At 39.8% G+C, this 25,219-nt stretch overlaps 1 protein-coding gene across 1 annotated transcript; it reads left to right on the forward strand.

Moving 5' to 3' along the window:
- Window positions 1-1,209: 1,209 nt before the first annotated feature.
- LOC140233701 (peptidyl-prolyl cis-trans isomerase FKBP1A-like) lies at window positions 1,210-23,906 on the forward strand. The gene is made up of 5 exons (XM_072313800.1): window positions 1,210-1,390; window positions 15,800-15,847; window positions 17,392-17,504; window positions 19,754-19,827; window positions 23,077-23,906. The coding sequence occupies exons 1-5, from the start codon at window positions 1,354-1,356 to the stop codon at window positions 23,132-23,134; spliced, it is 330 nt and encodes a 109-aa protein (XP_072169901.1). The 5' UTR covers window positions 1,210-1,353; the 3' UTR covers window positions 23,135-23,906.
- Window positions 23,907-25,219: the final 1,313 nt, after the last annotated feature.

A 25,219-nucleotide genomic window follows, 5' to 3' on the forward strand; every position in this document is an offset into this window, starting at 1 on the left:
TGTTACATAGGGCCCCATACAGGATAAAATAACTGGCTTTGGTGTTTTGAGTATCTCTGATGGGTACTACTTCCAGTGCAAAAGAAATTAGCCATGACTCTTTTCAGCTAAATAAAATCAAATGTGGGTGGGGGGGGGGGACGCTTTGGGCCACTGTCTGGGGCCCCGTACAGGATAAAATAACGGGCTTTAGTGTTTTGGGTGTCTCTGTTGGACTGTGTGTACTACTTCCATTGTAAAAGGAATAAGCCGTGGCCCTTTTCTGCTAAATAACACCATATGGGTGGTGCCCTTTGGGGCTACTGTCTGGGACCCCGTATACAAGATAAAATAACTGGCTTTGCTGTTTTCATGATGGGTACACCCAAAGGAACAATAGCCATCAACTTTTGTCCGTGACCCCCTTCGGCTGAATAAATTCATTTTTTTTTTTTTTTTTTTTGTGGCCCCTAGGCTTACGGTACAGGGTGTGTCTTGTCAGCAATTTATTTTATTGACCCTTGGCCACAATGAGACCGGGGGGGGGGGGGCATTTCATGAAGGAACTTGTCGGATAAAATATCTGACAAGTCAATTATATCCGGCAAGTTTTGAGAAATTCTTTAATCTGATTGGCTGATTTCTCTGAACTTGTCGGATATAATTGACTTGTCGGACATTCATTATCCGGCAAGTTCCTTCATGAAACGCCCCCCCCCCCCCCCCGCGGGTCTACGGAAATTACCCCCTGGGCTTTTACCCCGGACCCTTCCCCTGCCCCTAATCCTAATCCTAACCCTAACCCAAACTCCTAACCATAAACCTAACCCTAATCTTTACTCTAACCTTACCACTAACCAGTAAATAAATAATTCAACAAAATGGCAGATTTTTATCTGTTACCCCAGGGTACCACGTATGCCATCATTTAGCCGGGGGGGGGGGGGGGGTAATTGCCCTCTGGGTGTCTACGGATTGATGAGACCATCATACCGTGTGGTGACCCTTTTCAGCTGAAATCTTTACCCTGGGCCCCCGGTCTAGATTGACAGAATGTTCTCCGTCTATCGTTCACAACTCAAGTCAACTACCGCGCACCGTGTGTACGTACGTACACGTGTGCATGTGTGGCGCGCGATCCGCGAGTGCAGTTGGACCAAATATAGAAATATACCGAGCGCTAGCGCGCGGGTATCGCGAACGTTGAGCTAGTTGCTGGGGGTTGGTTGTTCTGCACTGGCTGTATTTTCGATCGACAGCAAACTAACGCGCGACGAACATTGCAGAGCTGACAGAGAGGAAGCCATTGTGGTCTGGTTACTGAGCCCATTTCTGTTTTTACAACTTTATAACGTAATCTATCATCGCATAATAATGGGAGTCGACGTTGAAGTAATCAAACCTGGTGATGGTAAGTAACATAACGAGTAAGTTAGCTAAACAAAGGTTGCAACTTCATGGTCTCAGACTTCCTCGAGATGAATAAACCGATGAAGCACGCCTCGCCGCCGCCTCGCGTGTCCTGGGGTGGTATTCTGAGACTGTTTTATCTCTGTTGTAAGTCTGTCGTAACAAATTGGTATTCTGAACACCGTTTTATCTCTGTTGTAACTTCTGTTGTAACTTCTGTTGTAACTAGTGTTTTATCTTGCGCACTCTTTTCCTGCGCATACCATTGTCTTAGGGTATGCGCACGCGCGTAACAGTGAGCGCAAACCTGAACACCCATTAGATTACACGGTATTCTGAAAACTGTTTTATCTTCTGTTGTAAGTCATGCCCCGTGCAAATTTATGCTTCTGAGATAAAACAGGATGGAGGGTGTTATAACTCCGTTGTAACTTTCGTTTTAACTTATGTTAGATAGTGAGATTATTCATCAACTCAATATTGTGGTATGCGAGTTCAAAATAAAAAAGATATAAAAAATAAAAACAATGTATGTACAGAAAGGCAAATGATATAGCAGTTTGACAAAATGTAAACTCATTCCACAATACAAAATTTGGTAACAGTAACATTGCAAGTACATACGCGTAGCATTAAATGCACATAGATAAAAACACAAACACATGAACTGAAAGGTCACCGGCACCGTCGGCACTAACTTGTTTAAAGCACTCTTCATTTCAAAAATATCTTTGAAAATATTAGATATTTTTTCAATATGATTTCACTATCTTCAGCAATAAGAATTCATTATCAGTACCTTTGGGTGTTTCAAAAATAGTTATTGCTGGGGATGGCGCGAATCCTAAGAAAAGTATTAAAAGTCTAAGGTTCCATGATGGAACTTGACGTGATAATGATCTCCAAGAGATATCTTGTGAAGATAGTGTCAACAACAACAACAACAACAATAATAATAATAATAATCATAATAATAACATGGCATTGCAAGGGCTTAACTTAATTTAGAAGCGTCTAGTTCCCCATAAACCATGAAATTTGGGTTCCTCTTATGAACGCCAGATATCTTATTTTTTTAACAAAATTTCAAATAAAAAGACTCAATCTGAGATAGCTTTGCGAATCCCCTACTGCACCAACTATACGTCAAAACCGGTAAGAAGGCATAATGATCAAGCTTCTGTTGTAACTATATTTTATCTCTGGCTCTCTTTACCTGCGCATACCATTGTCCTATTTGTGCGCACGCCAGAGAATGAGCGCTTGTTAAAACGCGCAGAGTTAAGCAAGGCGCATTTGCCCAAGGGAGCAATCTTATTGGTTGAAATGTCTTAGATGCTACTTCTAACAATATTTCCTATTGGATATGATTATTGCGATGGGCGTGGTTATCATGACTTACAACACCGTTAAAACAGTTTTCAGAATACCGATTTACAACTGTTTTAGCGGTGTTATAACTCACAGCTTTACAACACAAGTTACAACACAAGTTACAACACAGATAAAACGGTGTTCAGAATACCACCCCTGAGCACATACTGTTCTGTGTCATGTATGCACTCATGCATAGTGTATGCACTCATGCATACATGTACAGGGGTGGTATTCTGAACACCGTTTTATCTCTGTTGTAACTTGTGTTGTAACTTGTGTTGTAAGTCCGTGAGTTACAACACCGCTAAAACAGTTGTAAATCGGTATTCTGAAAACTGTTTTAACGGTGTTGTAAGTCATGATAACCACGCCCATCGCAATAATCATATCCAATAGGAAATATTGTTAGAAGTAGCATCTAAGGCATTTCAACCAATAAGATTGCTCCCTTGGGCAAATGCGCCTTGCTTAACTCTGCGCGTTTTAACAAGCGCTCATTCTCTGGCGTGCGCACAAATAGGACAATGGCATGCGCAGGTAAAGAGAGCCAGAGATAAAATAAAGTTACAACAGAAGCTTGATCATTATGCCTTCTTAGCGGTTTTGACGTATAGTTCGTGCGGTAAGGGATTTGCAAAGCTATCTCAGATTCAGTGTTTTTATTTGAAATTTTGTTTAAAAAATAAGAAGATATCTGGCGTTCATAAGAGGAGCCCGAATTTCATGGTTTATGGGGAACTAGACGCTTCTAAATTAAGTTAAGCCCTTGCAATGCCATGTTATTATTATCATTATTATTATTGTTGTTGTTGTTGTTGTTGTTGTCACTATCTGCACAATCTCTTGGAGATCAATATCACGTCAAGTTCCATCATGGAACCTTAGACTTCTAATACTTTTCTCAGGATTCGCACCATCCCCAGCAATAAATATTTTTGAAACACCCAAAGGTACTGATAATGAATTCTTATTGCTGAAGATAGTGAAATCATATAAAAAGATGTTTAATATTTTGAAAGATATTTTTGAAATGAATAGTGCTTAGAACAAACTGCCGACGGTGCCGGTAGCCTTTCTGTTCATGACTTTGTGTTTGTGTTTTTATCTATGTGCATAATTATGCGACGCGTATGTACTTGCAATGTTACTGTTACCGAATTTTGTATTGTGGAATGAGTTTACATTTTGTCAAACTGCTATATCTTTTGCCTTTCTGTACATACATTGTTTTTACTTTTTTGTATATCTTTTTTATTTTGAACTCGCATACCACAATATTGAGTTAATGAATTATCTCACTATCTAACATAAGGTAAAGTGAAAGCTACAACGGAGTTAAAACACCTTCCACCCTGTTTTATCTCAGAAGCATAAATTTGCACGAGGCACGACTTACAACAGAAGATAAAACAGTTTTCAGAATACCGTGTAATCTAATGGGTGTTCAGGTTTGCGCCCACTGTTACGGGCGTGCGCATACCCTAAGACAATGGTATGCGCAGGCAAAGAGTGCGCAAGATAAAACACAAGTTACAACAGAAGTTACAACAGAAGTTACAACAGAGATAAAACGGTGTTCAGAATACCGATTTGTTACAACAGGCTTACAACAGAGATAAAACAGTCTCAGAATACCACCCCAGAACACTAACGTTAGTATGGTTGAGGGGTCTAGATATCGCGCAGGAAAATTTGTGATGCTCTTATAATAGAAATTATTCCACAATCGTACCTGAATTTCTCAATAAATATCACGAAAATGGAGGAAAATCACCTCTCAGAATCTCCTGGTGATACGATGACGGAGTAGTGCGCTGTCGCCGTTTGTACGTCGGACTTAATTTTATGGCATGCCTAATTTTATGCGTTCAATTTCTCGGGGAATGTAAAGGTCGCGCAGCTGCCCTATGTAGTTTCATGCGTGAAAGTGTCTGCCCCTCTCTTAACTACACGCAGCCGCTGTCGCGAAGGGACAGCGGCTGCACCTCTACTCCTTCGCAGACGTTATTTTCAGCGGTGGGTGTACGTTTCCTTCATCAAAGTTCATGAATATTGAATCGTGGAAAACTAAAATATAAGGAATCCCCGTAATCTTTGAGTTTGATAATCATTCAATAATCGGTAGGGTCCTATGCGTATTTTTTTTAAATTACGTCAAAAACCCACCGAAATCCGTCCTTAAAATCAGGTCTGTAAGCGTCCGTATTGCTTCACTCCTCATCTTCTGCGTGTTATTGAATAGCAATCACTCTCCTATACTACAACGTAGCTAGTCGGAGCGGAAGTGGATGAGCTAGAGTAAAATATCCCGTTTGCGGCAGTTTAAGCATTGTTAAGAGTTTTTCCAACTTGTAAACAAATCAGGCAAATTATTTTCAACCATTTCATATATCATAGACAAGATTATTCATTAACGCAATTGTTTTCATGAAAGAAATTTACCATTGACCAACGCAGTTTTCATGATTTACCATGGCAAAACCCGGCACAATTTTCGCCGATAAGGGCGATATGCGACGTAGTATTTCTGCTTGCGGCACGATGTACAATCCCTATGCAATACGCGCGTGCTCCGCGATCTTTAGCTGAACGCCTTCACATGTCTCGCGAACATTGCGTAAGCGCCAACTCCCATTGCGAAAGCACGTGAAAATAGCGTGCGCACATGCATTGGCCGCCAACAAGATCGCACTTCTGGCGGTGTTGTTGATGTCTTTCTCGTGTTTTTCTCATTTTTTTCGATGGTAACATCCACTTTCTGAAAAAAATGGCGGCCCACATCGGCTCGCGAAAATTCTATTTTACGTGAGGATATGTTTTCAAAATCCATGAACATCGAGAAAACGAAAAAAAAATCCAGTTTCTTGGACCATTGTTTCTTAACTGTTATGTTAAGAAGTACCGAAAATTTCATTTTGGATGCGATATGTTGTCATTTAGGTGAGAAAATTTCACTTTCGTCAGAGATCGTGCCCATTTTATCAGTTGGTTTTTGTTGATTGCTAGCGTGTTAGTATATGTGTAGTGTGCATGTAACAGTGCAATGCTGTGTTTAGCTGTATATTACCGTGTATGTTGTACCTGCCGCGAACGGCTGCACGGCCGCTTACTGACGCAGTTACTCTAGTCGGAGCGGAAGTGACGTCAAATCATGAGAGCAGCACGCGCGGAAATACATTACGTAGAAGACGACAAGCTTTACGTAACACAAGAAACGCACGGGCGTACATAAAATGCTACCACGGTACCTCGGGTTGAGCGTTCGTGGTAGTTCATTGGTTTTGTGAATCATCGCACAATCTACTCCGAAAAATTCAACAATAAGGTTTGGATACCAACAAAACACCAAATTCAAATCAACCCTATCAGCAAAATACGATATAGGTGGGTGGTATTACCGTTAAAATCAAACAAAATAAAAGACATTTTTGTGGTCTTGCCGTCAAAAGCGACGGTCGTTTACAACGTTTAAACACTAGTACATGTCAGACCGCTGTTTGCACAGCGGTCTGGTCAGGCTACCCCTCTCTGTGTCTGTAACGTGCTTTGGCTTTCGTGGAATATTATAAATGATCGATCGAACAAATTACGAATTCTATCGGCTACGAACGAGACAAGAGAGACGACACGTCTAGGCTACAACATCCTTAAAAAGATTTTAAGCTATTAAAGGTAGGTAAATTACAAGGTAAAAAATTGGAAATTTAGTGAAAAATTTGTTCGAAAAAATTGGAAATTTAGTGAAAAATTTGTTCGAAATCAAAATTTCTTACCTGCTTCCTTCTCATGTTTAGCGGTTGTCAGGTATGTTTATTCCATGGGCGTATCGGCAAATTTTGCGCTCAGTCCTACGCGTAATATTGCTTGCTATACGCAGGTACGCTATGCGCGACCATTAAGTCCCTGCGTGAGACCTAGTTACCCTTACTAGACAAAGTCTATATGTGCACAGACAGTACAGAAGACCGGCCTGCCCAAATACAATCGTCAATATCGCGTTTCTATCATGTTTATGGGGCATAAATCAGGGCTCGACACTAATGCTAGGGCGTCGGTAGCGCGATGCGCTTTCTCATCCCCTTCGAAATTCACGCAAAAGTCGCGAGTTCACAAGTCATCTTTGACCTAGATTTTCTAGGTCTATATGCATCTACAGAACATAAAACTAGTTCAAAACATTTTTTACAATAAGAGAAATCTATCATATTATCTTCGATACTAAATGATATCACGAAAGTCACATTTTGAATGCAAAAGCGCTAGCATTTTCAAATAAACTTACGACTACCAGATGCGCTCAGTGCGTGTTGGGCAATGGGCAAACGTAGGGCGCGCGTTCGGTCAAAAAGTAGACCCACAGTTTTGGCTTAAAATCACCTTTCAGGCATTTTCGCGGGTTTATCCCGGGAACAAATCTCCATAGATTTGGTATCATATGAAAGCTTGTGGTGGTCTCATTCTTCTCGTCCTACGCCGAGTTTAGGTATCAAGACGTATTGCTACCTAAATTCAGATTTAAGCCTAAACATCGCTATAACTCGGCTGTTCCGTCCTACTGTGAAACTGGCCATACCTGAGTAGGAGGATTCAATGGTGCTGAATCCAAAAATAGCATTGGTTTTTCGCTTATTCCCCAGGATAAACCTGCGAAATAGCGATTAAGATACCCTTGTCAGCATAGTAACAGCATCAGCGAACTAAGCGAGGCGGGGCCTACAAGTCTAGACACGTAGTTACACGCCATGACTCGTGGTTACGGCGCGCACTTACACGAAGCTCCATACAGTCGAGTCGGTTTTGCATGCATAGGTACGATGTTCAGCCTCCGCACAGCTGCTATAGCGCACCGCCGGTACGTAATGTGAGTACCGGTACATGTGCGCGTCTCCATGTACACTGTACTAGTATCGCATATGCACCACTATTGTGTGCGCTTTTACTCCGCCGCGCTGTTAGACCTACGTTTGTGATACGTTTGTATGTATGATGGGTCATCGGTCTCGTAAACCCGTGTGTACAAATCGCGTGCGAGTGCAAGTACAAGTGCATGCCGCGGGATCGAAGCGGGCCTCGCACAGCTGGCTGGGTAGGTGTGTGCTAGCTGACAAGGATGCGCGCTTAGCCTTAGAAACACGCGCGCTTTGAATGTGATAAACGCAGTGAATAGCACCGCCCACTGGAGTGCGCTTGACAGTGAATTTCATTACGCTCGCGACCCACTTTTTCGCCAAGGTTTTGACCGCGTGAGGATGAAAAATACCCTGTTTTTATTTGCTCATAACTTCACCATTATTCATGAATATGGTGAGAAATTTTGCACATGTATTATGTTAACTATGGACATTGTGGATATGTATGTTTTAGTGTGAAATGACTTGTATTTCTCCAGTTGCAAAAATCTACCAGACACCCTACTAATGCACTTGTCAATGTAATGACGCACCCCACTGCCCCCGAACATGGGTGCGTCATGGTCATTTTTTGACTGACCACACGGGGTTTTTGACGGACACCACAGTCACTTTTTTGACGGACAAAACGCTGCAAGTGACGAACACCACAGTCACTTTTTTGACGGACAACACGTTGAAAGTGACGCACACCTCGGTCACTTTTTTGACGGACATCCTCGGTACATTTGACGCACCCCCGTAAATACTGAAACGATTTTTGCATACGTTTTATTCAAGCAATTTCATTTTCTTTTGGTTCGTAAACATAATTTGTAAAAGTTTCGGCAAGTTTCCCTTACCATGACCCTGTAAGCACCGTACCGTCATTCACCGTACATCACGCTGCTGCTACGATATTCCGTACAGTAGTATGTATTCTGTGCATGCAATCCATACATTACAATAACATGTGTGCAGATGCGCTGTGTGTGCGCGGCCATTGCTAGTCCGGTGGATGCATACTGCTGCAGCGCAGGTACACACCACGCCACGGCATTCCTGCGAGTAACTACATACAGCCCAGTCGCTGTACGTAGAGATTCGCACAGCTAACAGTGTCGCGCGCAAAGAGGGTCTAATTATGTAACAGGGTTCGAAATTGGCGATGGTCCGCTGGCCATTGGCCACCCAAAATCACGTCGGACTAGCTAAAAATCGAAAAATTCTGAAGTGACTAGTCCGTCTGGCTAGCCAAAATATTGCTTCAGTGTCAAAATTGATTCTAAGTAGTCCGCCTGGCTAGTTAAAGAAAAAGTTAAGTGCGACCCCTGTGTAACATATAGAACCTCTGGTTGCGCGTCTGCATGCTGGTCGGGCTATATCCCACGAGCAGAAAATGGCATGCGGCAGGCAGTTTCTTCTGCTGCCGCTTCTTTTGCTGTCAAAAATTCGCCTTTGTCACCACAGAACATCATTTAGACGTACATTGTATTTGAATGTAAATGAACTTTCTTCGATAGCAATGTGTGTTGGTGTTGCATCGCAATATGTAATAGGCACTAAGTGTTCGACAGTAAATGTTGAACTAAGTTGTTACATCGCTGAACAGTCCCTGGTTTGAGATTGAGTATGCATGATTTTGAGTATGCATGAGATTGAGTGTGCATGATTTCATGGGTTTTGTTGGAGGGAAAATGTAAGGAGAAAGGGTGGCTTTTAAATTATTTGCTTGCCAGATTCTGGCAAGCATTTTTCCCTCTTATTCCAAAACGCTTCCCGACTTTGATTTTCACTTGCCACGGGAAAGCGCTCACTGTAATTTCACTCGCGGTACGTGTATCCGGTACTGGTAGCCCGTGCAAAAATGCGTGCAGTTTTCCATAGCCAAGTGACGTACCATGACGCACCCCTCGGTTCAAAATAATGCGTGTTATTTTCCATAGCCAAGTGACGTACCATGACGCACCCCTCGATCAAAATTTTGACCGACAATGATGGGATTTTGACGCACCCCTCGGTCAAAAATTTGACGGACAAAGCTGGTAAAATGACGAACACCTGGGTCACAAATTTGACGGACCAAACGAGGAAATGACGCACCCATGTCCGGGGGTAGTGGGGTGAGTCATTACATTGACAAGTGCATAACGGTGGCCCGGTTTTTTTTTTAAAAGATTTATCAGTTTGGGCAATTTGCAATATCTGTCCAGGCGTCGATGTTCTAACCTTGCTATTTACCTTCAAGTCTCCATACCATGGACATGGTAACGGTGGTTCAGGCATGCTTTTGTGGATTTAGGCCTATACAAATGCCTTCAAGAAATTGGAAAAGGAGTACATAATAGGTAGATTTGATATAGATTCGTCTATATTATATACTGTATGTGATATTTGTGAGTTGGGCCTATTTAGGCTATTATCAGTATGGTTGCACATTTGCCTTCAGCTTTTGCAATGTTTATATCCACTCATTCCAACACAATGATGATGGGCAAGGTGAAAATTGTTGTTTACCAATGATGATACAAATGACAAAATATGACATTGATGCAATCAATTGCTAATTGAAAAAAACAACAACAAAGAAACAATGAAAATGTAGTGCTTTATGTTTTTTAGGTGCACATAAATTAAATGTGCCCATGACCCTTAAAAGTGTGAAAAGTATCTACTACAATACTCAGTAACATACATATAAGAGAACACCCTGTCCATAATATTCAACCATGCACTTGTCACCTCATATTTGTCGCTATGGTGGACTTGCGTTCTGCAAGGACGTCTTTGGGATGTCTTTCTTAGGTTACATTGTTTTCTTGTAACCCAACAAATGACTAAAATAACAGAAGAAGACTGGAAGAAAAAAAACAACAACAACAAAGAGCCAGTACATGTAATGTTGCAACTGTGTTCTAACGAGAGTACTGTAGCAACCTCAGGCTATGGTCATCATCCACCCACACTTCTAGCTGCTTATTTGTATTTTTTCTGTTTTAAGCTATGCCAGAGTTAGAATGCATTTGATATAATATTATTGCAGGTACCATGGTAGCGGTACTAGTCATGCTAGTAGAGAGTGACATGAATTTGGTGTGATCCTCAGACTTGCAAACATTTTCATAATTTTTTTTGCTTGTTTGTGATGTTAGAAACTGTTGATGGGAGTGAGTTCCAGTCTATAATTGTTCTTGGAATAAACGAGTATTTATAACAGTTTTTGTTCGTGGCGATTGGGATGAAGCTTGTAGTGGATGATTTCAGGAGAACCCTTATCGGACCGGACGCAGGGCTTTTTGAACTGGGATGGATAGGCGATCCGCAAGCGCTTCGCGGAATGTGGTAATGCGGCCTACTCTGCGTCGATGTTTCAGCAGCTCCCAGCCCAGCTCACGCTTCATTTTTGTAACACTACTGTGTCTAGAGTAATCACCTCTAAGTCTAACAAAATGTGCTGCTCTGTTCTGCACTGCTTCCAGTCTGTCTACCAGAGTCTGAGTGTGGGGGTCCCAGACTGTAGAACAGTAATCTAGTAATGGTCTAACAAGAGTCTTACAATGTATATGTCGTATCTTTAATTCTATTGCTACAATCATGAAGGGTTCGCCTTAGAAATCCTACAACTCTGTTGGCTTTAGCACATGTTCTGTCGACGTGCGCATTCCATGACAAATCTGATGATATATCAACCCCCAGGTATCTGTGACACTTTGTCTTTGTTAATGTGCTGTTGTTTAGTGAGTACTGGTATTTGACTGGGTTTTTTGCATGTGTGATGTGTAAGACATGACTTTTTTGGGCATTGAAGTCCATCTGCCACTTATTTTGCCACTCAGTTAGAGTATCTAGGTCTCTCTGTAGGTTTTGTGCATCTTCTACTCTCGAGATCTGTTTGTTCAGAAATGAAGAAAAGGTCGGATGTTTGCCTTGTAGGCTTTGCGTTTTGGTCCACCAAAAATAAAAGTTTGTGTGGAGCCCTGACATTCAGTAACCAGATAGAGCTCTAACCGTTAAAAGGGCATTTTACCGTTTTTATATTTTTTTATATGTTGTTCTTTTAATTCTAAAAGACCCAGCGGTGCAAACAGAATCAAAATTTCATAACGATTAAGTCCGTAATTTAATGTTAAAAATGGAACTTTTTAGGGGAGAATTATGCTAATGAGCTGACGAGCCCGGATGTTATGATGTCACAGGTGCTCTCACTATTGCTGATTACAAGTGCTCGCATACGCGTGCGTTAATTCGTATCGAGTAGCAGACGACGCTTAGGCCTAATTTAGCTAGCAGGCGGCACTTGTGTACTGTTCTATCCATGTAGATATCTCAAATTTCACTAAACCAAATTGCACCAAAATTACAGGATATACTTCATAGCATATTTCAAAGTATTCTCTTATATTTGAACGAAATCAGTAATCGAGAAGTGTCAATATTGACGTCGACTTTCAAGTCGTCACTCAAAAAAAACTCACTCTTCGCGAGAGATCTTGGCGAATGCAAGATGCACAATCTAGAACTGAAGTTAGCCGACTAGTACTGTGCGAACGGGGAATTTACGCGAGAACTAAACTCAAAAGTGTAATGATTTTTGCGACTTGTGTGATATAGGAACTACATATTTCATTCAACTTACCACAAATAATTTGTACATTTATTTATTGCCCCCGATTACTTGAAAGATTTGTCTCATGATATTAAATGGCTAACTTCAGTCTGTGCGTGCGCAGCAGGTAGGTAGGGCCTGGCCGCAATCACTCGTGTTAGTCGTAGAGCAGATTATTTTTAGCGACGCCGACAGGAAAGTCGACATCTACACTTACGCTTCCCGACATGTGATTTGTTTCCAATTAACGTGAGCTGTTGGATATGAATCATAAAGTATTTCCTGTGAGTTTGGTGCCATTTGGCAAGGTGAATTTTAAGATATCTACATGGATACAGAAGTACGCTAGCACCTACACCAGCGCTGGGATCGCAAAGCGGCGACACTGTGTTAGAATCTACGTGGTCACGCCACTCTTCCGAGATATGGGTCCTAGTACGTAGGCCTACTGAAACAAACTGTTAGATCTAACAGTAGTCCTTGGTGTAAATAACACCACTATGAGATTTATCTCGACTACAAAACATCGGAAATCCACAAAGCAGATACCTTACCTGAAAAATCCAGCACAGGAACAACAGTGCCTGCAGGACAAGGGTCCAGATCTAGATCTGGAGTCTGGACTTTCGTCTGGACTTTCTTCAAGTTCTGGCAGCAGGGGTATGTAACGTTACGCTGTGCCTTATTAGCGCTGTGCACATAGGGCCTACAGCTGCAATGTCGACGGTGAGTGAGTGTAGGGCCTACTCATCAAAACTTGGACTGCCACGTAGAACCTGCTCCTTGACTGCTCAGTAGTCCTAGTCCTAGTTCTAGTATTTCAGAGTCTATGTGTACTGGGTACCGTTTTCATCTCACTAAGTGTAAACCGTGTGTGCCGTTGAAGAGAGTCTATCTACATTTGGATTTAGATTCACTCAGCCCTCATCTACGTTAGATAGTTTGAACTGGCGAACCATCGCTCGATCATGATCATCAATGCGTAACGTTACTTACACACAGTCTTCTATGGGCAGCACGTTCGGATAACGATGCCAATTTCATTTTGCATACCTGGAATTTCCCCAGAAGTTTTATCTAAATAAAAAGCTGTTGAAGAGATTGCTTTTAAAGATTAATAGATATTGTTTAACATATTTATTATAGCTCCATATTGCAATTATACTAAATAACAGCTTTTGTAGTACTTCGTGTGAGATTTCATCAGTAAATTGGCATTATGTAGTTCGTCTTGCTAATGTCGGAGTTGTGCACCAAGAGCACCTGTGACGTAGGCCAAATTGTGTGGATCGTTCCATGGCTTGCTCGTTTTCATTTTTTTCAAAAAATCATTACAGGCTTATCCTGGGTTTTACAATCCTCTCTTTCCAGTAGTAGGCATCAAAAAATGTAGATTAGAATTATCAGACAATTAGAAAATGCCAGTACAGTTTTCTTTTAAGAAATCCCGGAAATGGCCTCTCAAGCGTTGAGAGGATGATTTTGCAGGCAGTTCTGGGGAACAAAAAGGTATGTATACCCCTCTACCGTGGCGGTAATTGTAGTCAAGGACTTCAACATTCAAATAGCCCACTGAGACTTCTCATGTTTATTCATGAGTTTCTAGCGAGACTCAGATGCAGGCGTGTGACCGAATCATGGGCGTGACCGAACGACGGGTCGTTTACTCTATGGCTCTATTGTTATGAGTAAGAGATAATTTGCTGCCTCGGCTTTGTGCACCATTGAAACTGATTAGATACACTAGGTAGATGGCAAGATCACTAACGACAGTAACGTTACAAGAGCAGGCGTGCCAACATAAAGACATTTCTATTGGGGTAAGGGCACCGGTATTCGGTCACTTATCACTTGTCACCAGCCAGTAAGTTCAACTGTCACAACACACGCAAATCACATTAATTCACATACTTGCACACTCATTCACATCAGGAAACTCTCTTAGCCCCCTCCAAAAATCCATCCAAAATCCCAAATTTTACTATCAAAAGTGCAGAATCGGTGCTACTTTCCAAAAGTGTGCGCGGATTGGGCCCAGTTTTAAGAGGGCGGGTTGCCGGAAAAGCGCTAAAAATCGAGAAATACGCCATTCTCTCGCGGGATTTTTTGTTTATCGCAAGCTTGCAGTGTGAAAACGCAAAAAAAGGAAAAACAAAATTTCTGTATGTGGCGATACAGTGTCTTAATGTACAAGGGTTGAATGTAAGTGCCGATTCCCCAGTATTCGGTCACCAACGGACGCCACAACATCGCCGATGCAATTTTACGCCAACAAGGGAGCGCGCAGCGCATTTTTCAGCTGCCTTGGACACGCATTGACTTTGAACGCGCATATCGCGTGACCGAATACTGGTTGTGGTGACCGTATTCTGGGGAATTTTCAAGGTGATATAATTTATTTTGGGATTTTGTGAAATTTTGAGTGATATCTAACAAACTGGAAATTGAGATTAAAGAAATTTGATATACAGTTGAACCTCTCGTATCCGGACAAGTCGGGACCGGGGCTCATCCGGATAAGGGATTTGGCCGGATACGGGAGACTCGATGCTTTATAATACATGGTTGTAGCCCATTGTAGTACCACATGTAGTAATGTGTATACTGCAACCTTTTCATTGTTACACTCAGTAACAGACCCCAAAATAGAGGTTCGTGTTTGCAAGAATGAAATCATTTTCTTTTATAAATTCTTGGGATGATTTACCTAAATAATTATTAAGAAATGTATCAAGTATACTGTAAAACGAGGAATTTTCGCGTGCACTTTAATTTCGCGAATTTCGCGTGCACTTTTAATTTCGCGAATTTCGCGAACGCCAAGATTCGCGAAATTAAAATGCACGCGAAAGTCCTTGTTTACGCTATATGCATTGAACGCCAGTGGCACTTTGCGAAAATTTCATGCCACGATTCCAATTCGCGAAAAATTCATGCTGCGAATATATCATGTTTTACAGTATGTAATTCATTGTGTTTGTGTAGGAGATCTCAAGGAGTTGGGAATCCCCCTTTCCTCCCGTAATTATTAAAAAAAAAATCATGGCGAGATTGCGTCCGTATAATAGAGAGATCCGGATAAAGGGAGGCCGGATAAGAGAGGTTCAACTGTACAATGTATTTCACATACATTGCTGTAGATATGATGTATACGTATGTATTATTTTAATTTGAAAAATATTGCAAAAAAGCTTAAGTGACCGAATACTGGGGTTGTTACCGTAGTTGTTAGATCTAGGTCCTAGTGGCAATAGCATAGTCGTTAGACTTCTTTACCATTTGTAGCTTTCTGGTGATGATTGAAAAGTCACCCATAGAACAGAATGAAAAGGTAATGATCTCATTGTTTGATGTGATTGTACATCCGCTTCAATGTCTTGAGAACATGCAAGTCAGGCAAGAATGTACGCGGGCGCTTCTGCACAATGGTAGTCCAAAACTTACTGCTGCAGTGAGCTACGATGCAAGAGGGGAGAAGGAAAGTCAGATTGAATACAATTATAAATTGTATTTATTTATTTATTTTTTTTTATTACAGGCAAAACTTTTCCAGTAAAAGGCCGAACTGTGCAGGTTCATTATACAGGTAAGTCTGTTTGAGTTTATTACAATAAATATGTAGATCTACCAGAGAAAGTCAAAGAAATCATGTGTGTGCTAGTTATTCCCTTTTATCAGTCATTGCACTACTGTTGTGAATACTCATTGTGAGGCCAATCTTTTCAATATATTCAGTGTAATAGCATACACTACCCTTGGAGGATTTTTTTTTTTTTTTTTTTAAATTGTATGACTGTACAATATCTTTTGCAATACACAATATTTCTGGTGGATCTTACCAGATTGATACCTGAACCACCCCATACAAAAAAGGATGATATTTAAAACAAAAGGCATGAGGAGCAAATGCCTGGTAAATCCAAAATCAGTGCAGTTTCGCAGAATTCTTTCAAGTTTGGTTAGTTACACCTGTAAGCCATTGATCTATAGATGGTAGCATGTGAAGGGACTGATCAATTTGTGCATGTGAATACAAACATTTGTCAAACAACAGTGCATTGAATTGCTGTAGGTCCTACCAGTGAAATTGTACGTCAAATTGTATGAAGTTATGTTTTGCTTATTTGTTGTACATACTATATGTGACCGTGCACCTCAAAACGAACATAAAGTCGCACACACTGATTTTGCGTGAGGACTGAAAATAAGTGAAATGGGTCAACCGAGCCGAACTTGACTTTTTCATATTTTCTGAAAGAGCGGGTCTTCTTTTACATTATGCTAAAATTTGGTATCATAAAACGGGCAGGAAAGTGTGTTTTTTTTAGCAGTTTATCTCGAACATTTTTGGTAGAATAGTGTGATTAGGTGTGTCTTTAGAATCCCTCTTTCATTTCTGAAAAACCTTGTCCACACTCTTCACTTTCAACTCTAATAACTTTTGAAAGAATAGTGTTACTGCTTTGAAAGTTGGCATTGATTATGGACAGAATGTGTTAATGAGGCATGCTTAATTTCAGTTTAATCTGATAATCGCTTCATTGTTGTTACGTTGGTGGTTTACTTCCTGTTTTTTGTCCCATTCATCGCACAGCCAGCTCGGTTTGGTAAAGATTAAGCGCTTGAATAGACACTGTACTTCAGAGCCTCTTTTCTCAGTTCATACTTTTCCAGAGTTTGTGTTTTCTTTCCAATATTTAGATAGGTTAGGAGAGTCCACTTGATTTGAGTTATACATCATTTTAAAGCTTAAAGTCTGCTCTTTCAGAATATGGTCTTAACTAAAAATTCATGTCTGGCGACTTTTTGTTTGTTTTTAGGTGCACGGTCACATATGTTATAGACCCTAGGTTATAAAAGGGGATGGCTTGTAACCGATCTCATATTCAAGTAATGTGCAGTTTAATGCCTTGTCACTGTACAGGCATGCTAACCTGGAAACATTACTTGAATATGAGACCATTCTGAAGCAAATAATTTTCACGCACATTAATGTACTCTTAAATGAATCCCACAAGGATTGGAACAATCATCCCCCAGCATTCCCACTGATTCCCACTGATTGCCATCCCAAGTTTTCATACATCGTATCCCTCTATCCCCTCACCACATGTCGCTGCTTTATGGCAGGCACATTAACAAATGGCAAGAAGTTTGACTCGTCACGGGACCGTGGAAAGCCCTTTGAGTTCAAGATCGGAGAAGGTCAGGTCATCAGAGGTTGGGATGAGGGTGTTGCACAGGTACATCTACTAACGAGAGGCAGTTTCAATGTCGATATGTGACTCGCCACAACAAAAGGATCTGAAAGTCGCTTATGGCTGGCGGAGAAAATTAAGTTTTGAGTCAGATCATCAAAATCGGTCAAAACCGTCAGATTTCTGTTTTTGCCACGATTTTGTAGTCTAATGTAGCGTTAATCATCTGCCAAAATTTTGTAGCTAAGTGATCAAAGGAAAGAGAAGAAATTACCGTTTTTCTGGGCCATGATTTTCTGACTTTTCAGCAGAACAGAAACATGTCCGAAGATTTGGATTTAGCGCCACAGATAGACTCTGCCCCTAACAATGAAGGGGTGACTTTATTGGTCAGTGCTGTGGCATCCTGGTTACTGATTGGTCTGGCATAGACCACTGGCGCTAAACTTGAATGAACATCGTGGAGGTTGCTTGGAGCATACCTTCTATTGTGAAGAGGTGAAAACTGTCTTGCCTCTCCTTGATCACGATTGCGTCGGAAGGAAAACATTGAACGCGGTTTTCTCGAAATGCTGATTTCCTAGACCACTCGATATGCTGTAGTAATAAAATCATCGATATTCCCACAACCGAGTACTTTTATGAGTAATGTAAAGGGAGACGGTCATGTCATTTTCAGAAAATCGACCTCCCCGACTTTCGGATCCTATTGTTGCAGAGGGTTACAGATTTCCTTCATGGTATCAGGCTTTCCCCTTGCTTAGATGATCATGTCTGCTCTTTTGCAGTTAAAATGTAATAGCCATTCATACTTTCATTGTTTTCTTTTGATATTTTTCAACAAATGCATTTTCCACTTCATGATTTATCATTCCTTTAACCCGTTGAGGACGGTTTGATTTTGCTACAACACACATTTCCCATAGACACCTGCCCGAGTATACTCGGTACTCGTCCTCAACGAGTTAATGCCATAGCTGAGACTAGGGACATTTTTCCCTGACACCATCCGCCTGTGGAACCACCTGCCTGAAGATTTACAGGTTTCGAGTATTTTTTTTTTTTGTGAGATGATGAGAAACTTCTCATGAAATATGAAAGAGCATGTAATTCCAAGAGGGATTCAATGTTTATTTGATGAAAATATGTTTAAAAATGGCTGAGATATCCAAAACAGCATATTCCTAATAAAAGGTGGGATCCACCTTTTATTAGGATCACTTTGTTTTACTTTGTTTTTGGATGTCTCAGCAATTCCAAAACTGATTTTCATGTAATAAACTTTGAATCCCTCTTAAAATGCTCTGTACTATTTCATAAGCCATTTCTTGGTATCTTGCAAAAAGTTTAAAAAGCTCAATTCTTATCTCTGCCAATACTATACACTGTACATCCCTTTAAATCAAAGATCAAAGATGTCTCCTTTGATTTGTCACCTGAGCAGAACTGAACATTTTCAACTTCACTTCTGTTTTTTTTTAATTTCCAGAAACATTTTACATGTTTTTTTTTTTTTTTTTTTGTGTGTGTGTGTGTGCACTATTATGCCTCGAGTCTCATGCAAATATTCTCTCTGAAGTTTCTGCAAAGCACAGGAAGAAGAAGAACTGTAAATTTTGTGTGAGAATTCCCATTAAAGGACAAGTTCACCTTCATTAACATAAGGATTGAGAGAATGCAGCGATATTAGTAGAACACATCAGTGAAAGTTTGAGGAAAATTGGACAATCGATGCAAAAGTTATGAATTTTTAAAATTTTTGTGTTGGAACCGCTGGATGAGGAGACTACTAAAGGCTCGTGATGTCATATGAGTACAACAGTATAAAGAAAATGTAAAGAAAATTCAACATATTTTCACTTTTTTTGCATAATAAAAGAGCACTTGACTTGCCTCTTTCTAAAGGCAATGGGAATAATATTACCCATAACATATGTCAGTAACGAGTCAAGGGAATGTGTACTTTTTTCAAAAGATGAAATTTTGTGAAATTTTGTGAATTTTCCTAATATTGTTGTACACATGTGACATCATACACTGCTGTAGTCTTCTCATCCAGCGGTGACTGCACAAAAACTTCAAAAATTCATAACTTTTGAACGGATTGTCCTATTTTCCTCAAACTTTCAATGATGTGTTACACTAATATTGCTACATTCTCTCAATCCTTATGTTAATGAAGGTGAACTTGTCCTTTAAATCAAAATGTGGGAATGTATGCCCTACACTGTTGTATAAATTATGTTTCGGTATGCAGGAGCTGAGTTTTTGTCCCTTCTTTTTGAACTTTGCAGATGAGTCAAGGAGAGAGAGCCAAGCTCACCTGCAGCCCTGATTACGCTTATGGTGCTAGGGGCTACCCACCTGTATATCCTTTTTCTGAGTCCTTCCTGTGCTCTTGAAATGATGTGAATTGTTCAAGTGTACATAAATCATGATTTCAAGTTGTAAAGTGATGATGATGATGATGATGATGATGATGATGATGATGATGATGATCCACACCATTTGTATAGCGCCATATATATCTGTTGTAGAAACATTCAAAGGTGCAGACTCTGCTAAGAGAGTTAGCAATTGAATGCCTGGTGAAAAATGTGAGTCATGAGTGTGGCTTTGAAGTGATTCAGTTTGTCAATTTCACGGAGCAAAGATGGGAGGGAGTTCCATAGGCGACGAGCGATAGAGAAAAATGCGTGGCCTACATATTCCTTGAGATGTGTAATGGGTATCTGGAGAGTAAGGCCAGATGATCGAAGGCCAGGGTGAGGATGACGCAAGTGTAAGTGCCATAAAGTGCAAGTTTACACCATGATCAAACGTAGTGACATTCAGTGAAGAAAATGGTGGCAGGTTTATCAAAAGCAGACGTAACTATTAGTTTGTACAGGCAACTCCTGTTGTAACGAAGTCCTTGGGTCTTGCAGTTTTCTTTTGTCACCAAAATTTTGTTATAGCCTAACAGTAAAGTGTAAAATCAATAGGTGATACTTTTTGGACCTGAATTTTTACTTTGTTTTATCATGAGTTTTTTTTAATAACGGTGTTCATTATAAATGGGAGTGCACCGCACAAGAGAAAAGATGAGGACAATTTTCTAGTTTGACATGTGTGAGCATTGACTGTTGGGGCGCAGTGACATAGCGGATATAATAAGATTCCCGACTCCCAATTGGAACCCAAGTTCGATTCCTGCCCAGTGCTTATGTCCTTGGACAAGATGTTTTTACCCACCACGTCTCTCTCGACTCAGGTGTATGAATGGGTACCTGGCATCGCTAGGGTAATAATAATGGCAGGGCCCTCTGGAAGAGCAGTGGCAACACTGAAGAGGCTACCCTGGGTAAAGAAGACAATATTATTATTTCTATTATTATTATTATTGTTATTATTAATATTATTATTATTATTATTATTATTATTATTATTATTATTATCATCATTATTGTTATTATTATCATTATCATTATTATTATTATTATTATTATTATTATTATTATTATTATTATTATTATTATTATTATTATTATTATTATTATTATTATTATTATTATTATTATTATTATTATTATTATTATTATTATTATTATTATTATTATTATTTCATGAAACATATGGAGCAAACCAATATCCAAACTGTGAAAACAACAACAAAAGTTATGATACCACCTCACAGTTTTTATGCCTCTGCCACGAAGTCCTCACTACAGCAAAAGGAATTGAAATAAAATAGTGTAGTATTGACATGACATCATCTAAAAATGTTCATACACGAAATGTATGTGGTCATATGACCGATATCATTTCAGTAGAAGCATGTTTTATGTTTAAAATTCCATGACTTTCATAGTCAAAGTAAACATGGAGGAATCTGTGTACTGTTCCATTCTGCTTGTTTTAGTTTCATAGTCTTTGGTCAACTTGACCATGGCGTAAACTTCCACTTTGATGTTTATGTGTTTAGTGAAATTAAATACCGATAAAGGTACACTGTAACATTGTGTCTGTTATCTAAATCAGAAAAAAAAAATGTAGGAATTAAAGCTACCGTAGAAGAAAAACACTCAGCAATTTCCCATCTGTTTTATGATTCCCAAACTTTGTAATGATGTAAAAGAAGAATTGTTCTTATAGAAAATGTAAAAAAAAAAAAAAAAAATCACAAGGCTTTTTGTGTCCTCATGTGACATAGTGTTGTGCAACTTTTTTGTTGGTTTTGTGATGCACCATCACAAACCTGTATACCCATGTTCCAGGGCCTCTATCTCTTGCTCCATGGATGAATGTGCAGAGTGTGTGGGAGAGACTTAATTTTCGGTGTTGCCAATACAGTTGAACCTTTTCGTATCCGCACAAGTCGGGACCGGGGCTCATCCGGATAAGGGATTTGGCCGGATACGGGAGACTCAATGCTTTATGCATGTACAATTGTACATTATACATACACATGTACTGATGTAGCCCATTGTAGTACCACATATAGTAATGTGTATACTGCAACCTTTTCATTGTTACACTCAGTAACAGACCCCAAAATAGAGGTGTATATTAATGTTGGAAGTAATATGTAATTCATGTGTGTTTGAGTAGGAGTTCTCAAGGAGTTGGGAATCCCCCTTTCCTCCCGTAATTATTAAAAAAAAAAAATCACGGCGAGATTGCGTCCGTATAATAGAGAGATCCGGATAAAGGGAGGCCGGATAAGAGAGGTTCAACTGTACTTGGGTACCATGCACTGAGCATCTCTGTAGATGCATTATGAGATAGCTCAGGGGACAAACTTGCATCCGGTTTGGGCTTTATGTCCACTCAGGTCACACTCCATCTTTATCTTAGGGTATTTTTTGTAAAGATTTTGTTCTCTTTCCATCATGTGACCAGCATATTGAAGCCTCGCTGTAGCGAACCATGACTCTAGTGACCGCAAATCACTAAAATTGAGAAGTTTTAATTCTTCTTTTAAGCTTAATTCTAACCGAAGAAAAAAAGCAGCAGCAAAAGAAAAGCAGACAAAAATTGCACTGAATCGCGTAGGTACTGAGACACGCGCAAGACAACCGCTAGGGACAGTGTTCCCGAGGAATCCCACAGTGCATCTGTGACAGGGCTTTGCAACATGCGCAGAAGTGTTTTTGATTATTGGCGATACCAAGAGTTAAAGGGATGGTACAGTATTGGTGGAGATGAGAATTGGGCTTTTAAGTTTTTGCGAGATACCAAGAAAACACTTATGAAATAGTACAGAGTATACCATTTTAAGCGGAATTCAAAGTTTATTTGATGAAAATCGGTTTTGGAATGACTGAAACATCCAAAAACAGAGTAAAACAAAGTGATTGTAATAAAGTGTGGGTCACACACTTTATTAGAATCGCTCTGTTTTGGATAGCTCAGCCATTTCAAAACCAATTTTCATCAAATAAAAGGTTAAATTCCTCATGGAATTACATGCTCTTTCATATTTCTTGGACTTATTAAGAGAGGTTTCTCATTATCTCACCAAAAAATGTTAGAAACCAGAAATTAGGTCTCAACCAAAACTATATGATCCCTTTAATACTGCCACACTATACATCTCTACAGTCTGTCATCTTTTTCCTTGACAATATTCATCCACTATTCCTGAGAATGCCACCCTCATCTTTGATGTCGAGCTCCTCAAGGCAGTGAAGTAATGCGCCACTCCTGGATGCCCCCTCTGTTGAGAAGCAGTCTCTCTGTTCTGTGTGTCTTACCTAGAGTATCATTTTTGTAGTTACTTTACATTTTTTTGTCGTGTATTGCCTTGATGGACGTACATTTGCCCTAGCACCAGAAACTTGGATTTCCGAGAGACCGGATCTCTTCAGGACGTTGCAAAAAACCCCACAAAACCCCACAAAACAAAGCAAGACCAAAAACATTTCTCTTTTCAGAGGTGAAACTTTTAATCAAGCACTGTAATAATGTAAGCACTATCTGTACTACAAATGTAGGCTTCGATAAGGCTAATAAATTTGAAGAAAAAAAAAATTGAAGTAAACATTTTTCTCTAGCTCAGTAATGATATTGCCTAATTACTGTTAGTGATTGTGGAAATTATACATTCAATATTTTTGACACATAGGCATCAGAATGAAGGTGATTTTGAGAGGAATGCTATTGCATGTATATAGGCATGCATTATGGTAGACAGAAAGATCCGTCTGTCCGGAGGAGTCTTTATTATTTTTTTGACGTTATCTCTCTCCTCCGTCCATGAAGCCAGACGCAGTGTACGTGGAACATATCCCCAACGACCAGATACAGACCGATCTTTCGGTCAAGCATTATAGGCATGTACATGTATGCCCTTTTCCCGGCATTACTCTGTAAGCTGTGATGTAACTGCGCAGCAGTATTGTGGAGGAATATGTGCTTGTTTATCTAGCAAATGCATTAGTTTGTAATAAAGTCCTGTTTACGAAACTCACTTTTGCATAGATTATCACTCTTTAAAGCAGTCATCAAGGCAAGAGTCACTGTCACTGTTCTGTATTGAATAGTTGTGTTGATTTTTTTTCTTCTTTTTCGAGCTTAGTTGTGCTTAGAGGAAATATAAACTGTATTGCAGTTTAACAAATAGTTATATGTAATAATCGGAAATTCTCGTTATGAATTTTAAGGAAATAGTGAAAAATTTGTACCATGTGTTACCTGTAATCAAGATCATTACTCTGAGAAGGTGGCATTTTTTCATTTATATCATGCAATGTTCTCTATTGTCTGGTCAAGTTACACCAAAGTAGCAAACAAACCAAAAGAATCAAGTAAAACAAAGAAATGCAAAGCAACAACAACACACCCTAATCCCACCTACCAGAACGAGACTGAACGGTAAGACATAACCCTGAAAGCTGTAGTGATGTGGGTTTTGCTGTAGATACAAGGTACATGTAGTAGATCATCCTCCTCAGACCTCATTTTTGTATAAGATTGTGAAATATGACGAATGAATATCAATGCTAGAAAAAAATCATTACTGTGTTCTGGTACGTTGTGCCCCATACATCCACGAGGTCAAGATTTTGAGTGTTGTTTTAAACATTCACCCGGCCGTTAAAGATATATTTTTGAATTTCTTCTGGAAGAACTATGCCAATGATCATGAAGTGTGCAGAGCAAAGCAAAGATTGTACATTCCTTTTTCTTTCTCTTCTTTTCTGTAAGAGGGGAGACATATTGATAGAATAAGGTAAAAAAAAAGTGAGCTGGACTTGAGAAACATTATATCCGAGCCCTGTTGCATTAAATGATGCAATCAAATATAAGCCAGAGAATCAAAGATAAGTCGTGTATTGGCCAATCAGAATCAAGTATTCAGAGACTTACATTTGATTTTCGGACTTTGATCCGAACTTTTGGACTTTGATCGCAACTTTTATGCAGCAGGGCCCAGGACCTGTAATAAAAGGTGTTCAAAGAGTTCTGGAATCTGTCATCTCTAATGTTCCTATTCCAGTGTCCAAAGAATACTTTCAGTGCTGTTGAAGGAACATACAACTGCTTTTCTTGTGCATTATATGCACTTTTATGTGTACATCTGGAGTGCAAGGTATGAATAATTTGTCAAAAGCAGTAATTACAGCGACTCGTCTTAACATTAAAGACAACAATGTTGTCTGTCATACCACATTTTCTCCTAGGTACTTGTGTACTCGGCTAATATTACAACCAGGTTACATTAAACCACATGGAAAATATGAAACACACTCTGATGTAAACAAGGTAGAAAATGATCT

This window comes from Diadema setosum, chromosome 10 (assembly GCF_964275005.1).
Source record: "Diadema setosum chromosome 10, eeDiaSeto1, whole genome shotgun sequence".
NCBI classification, from domain to species: Eukaryota; Metazoa; Echinodermata; class Echinoidea; order Diadematoida; family Diadematidae; genus Diadema; species Diadema setosum.

What these genes read in the sequence shown, in the direction of transcription:
- LOC140233701 (XM_072313800.1), top strand. Translation starts at nt 1,354, where the DNA reads ATGGGAGTCGACGTTGAAGTAATCAAACCTGGTGATG. An exon ending in TGTGCAGGTTCATTATACAG is followed by an intron (nt 15,848 to 17,391) that starts GTAAGTCTGTTT and finishes GCTTTATGGCAG; the next exon opens with GCACATTAACAAATGGCAAG. An exon ending in GGGATGAGGGTGTTGCACAG is followed by an intron (nt 17,505 to 19,753) that starts GTACATCTACTA and finishes TGAACTTTGCAG; the next exon opens with ATGAGTCAAGGAGAGAGAGC.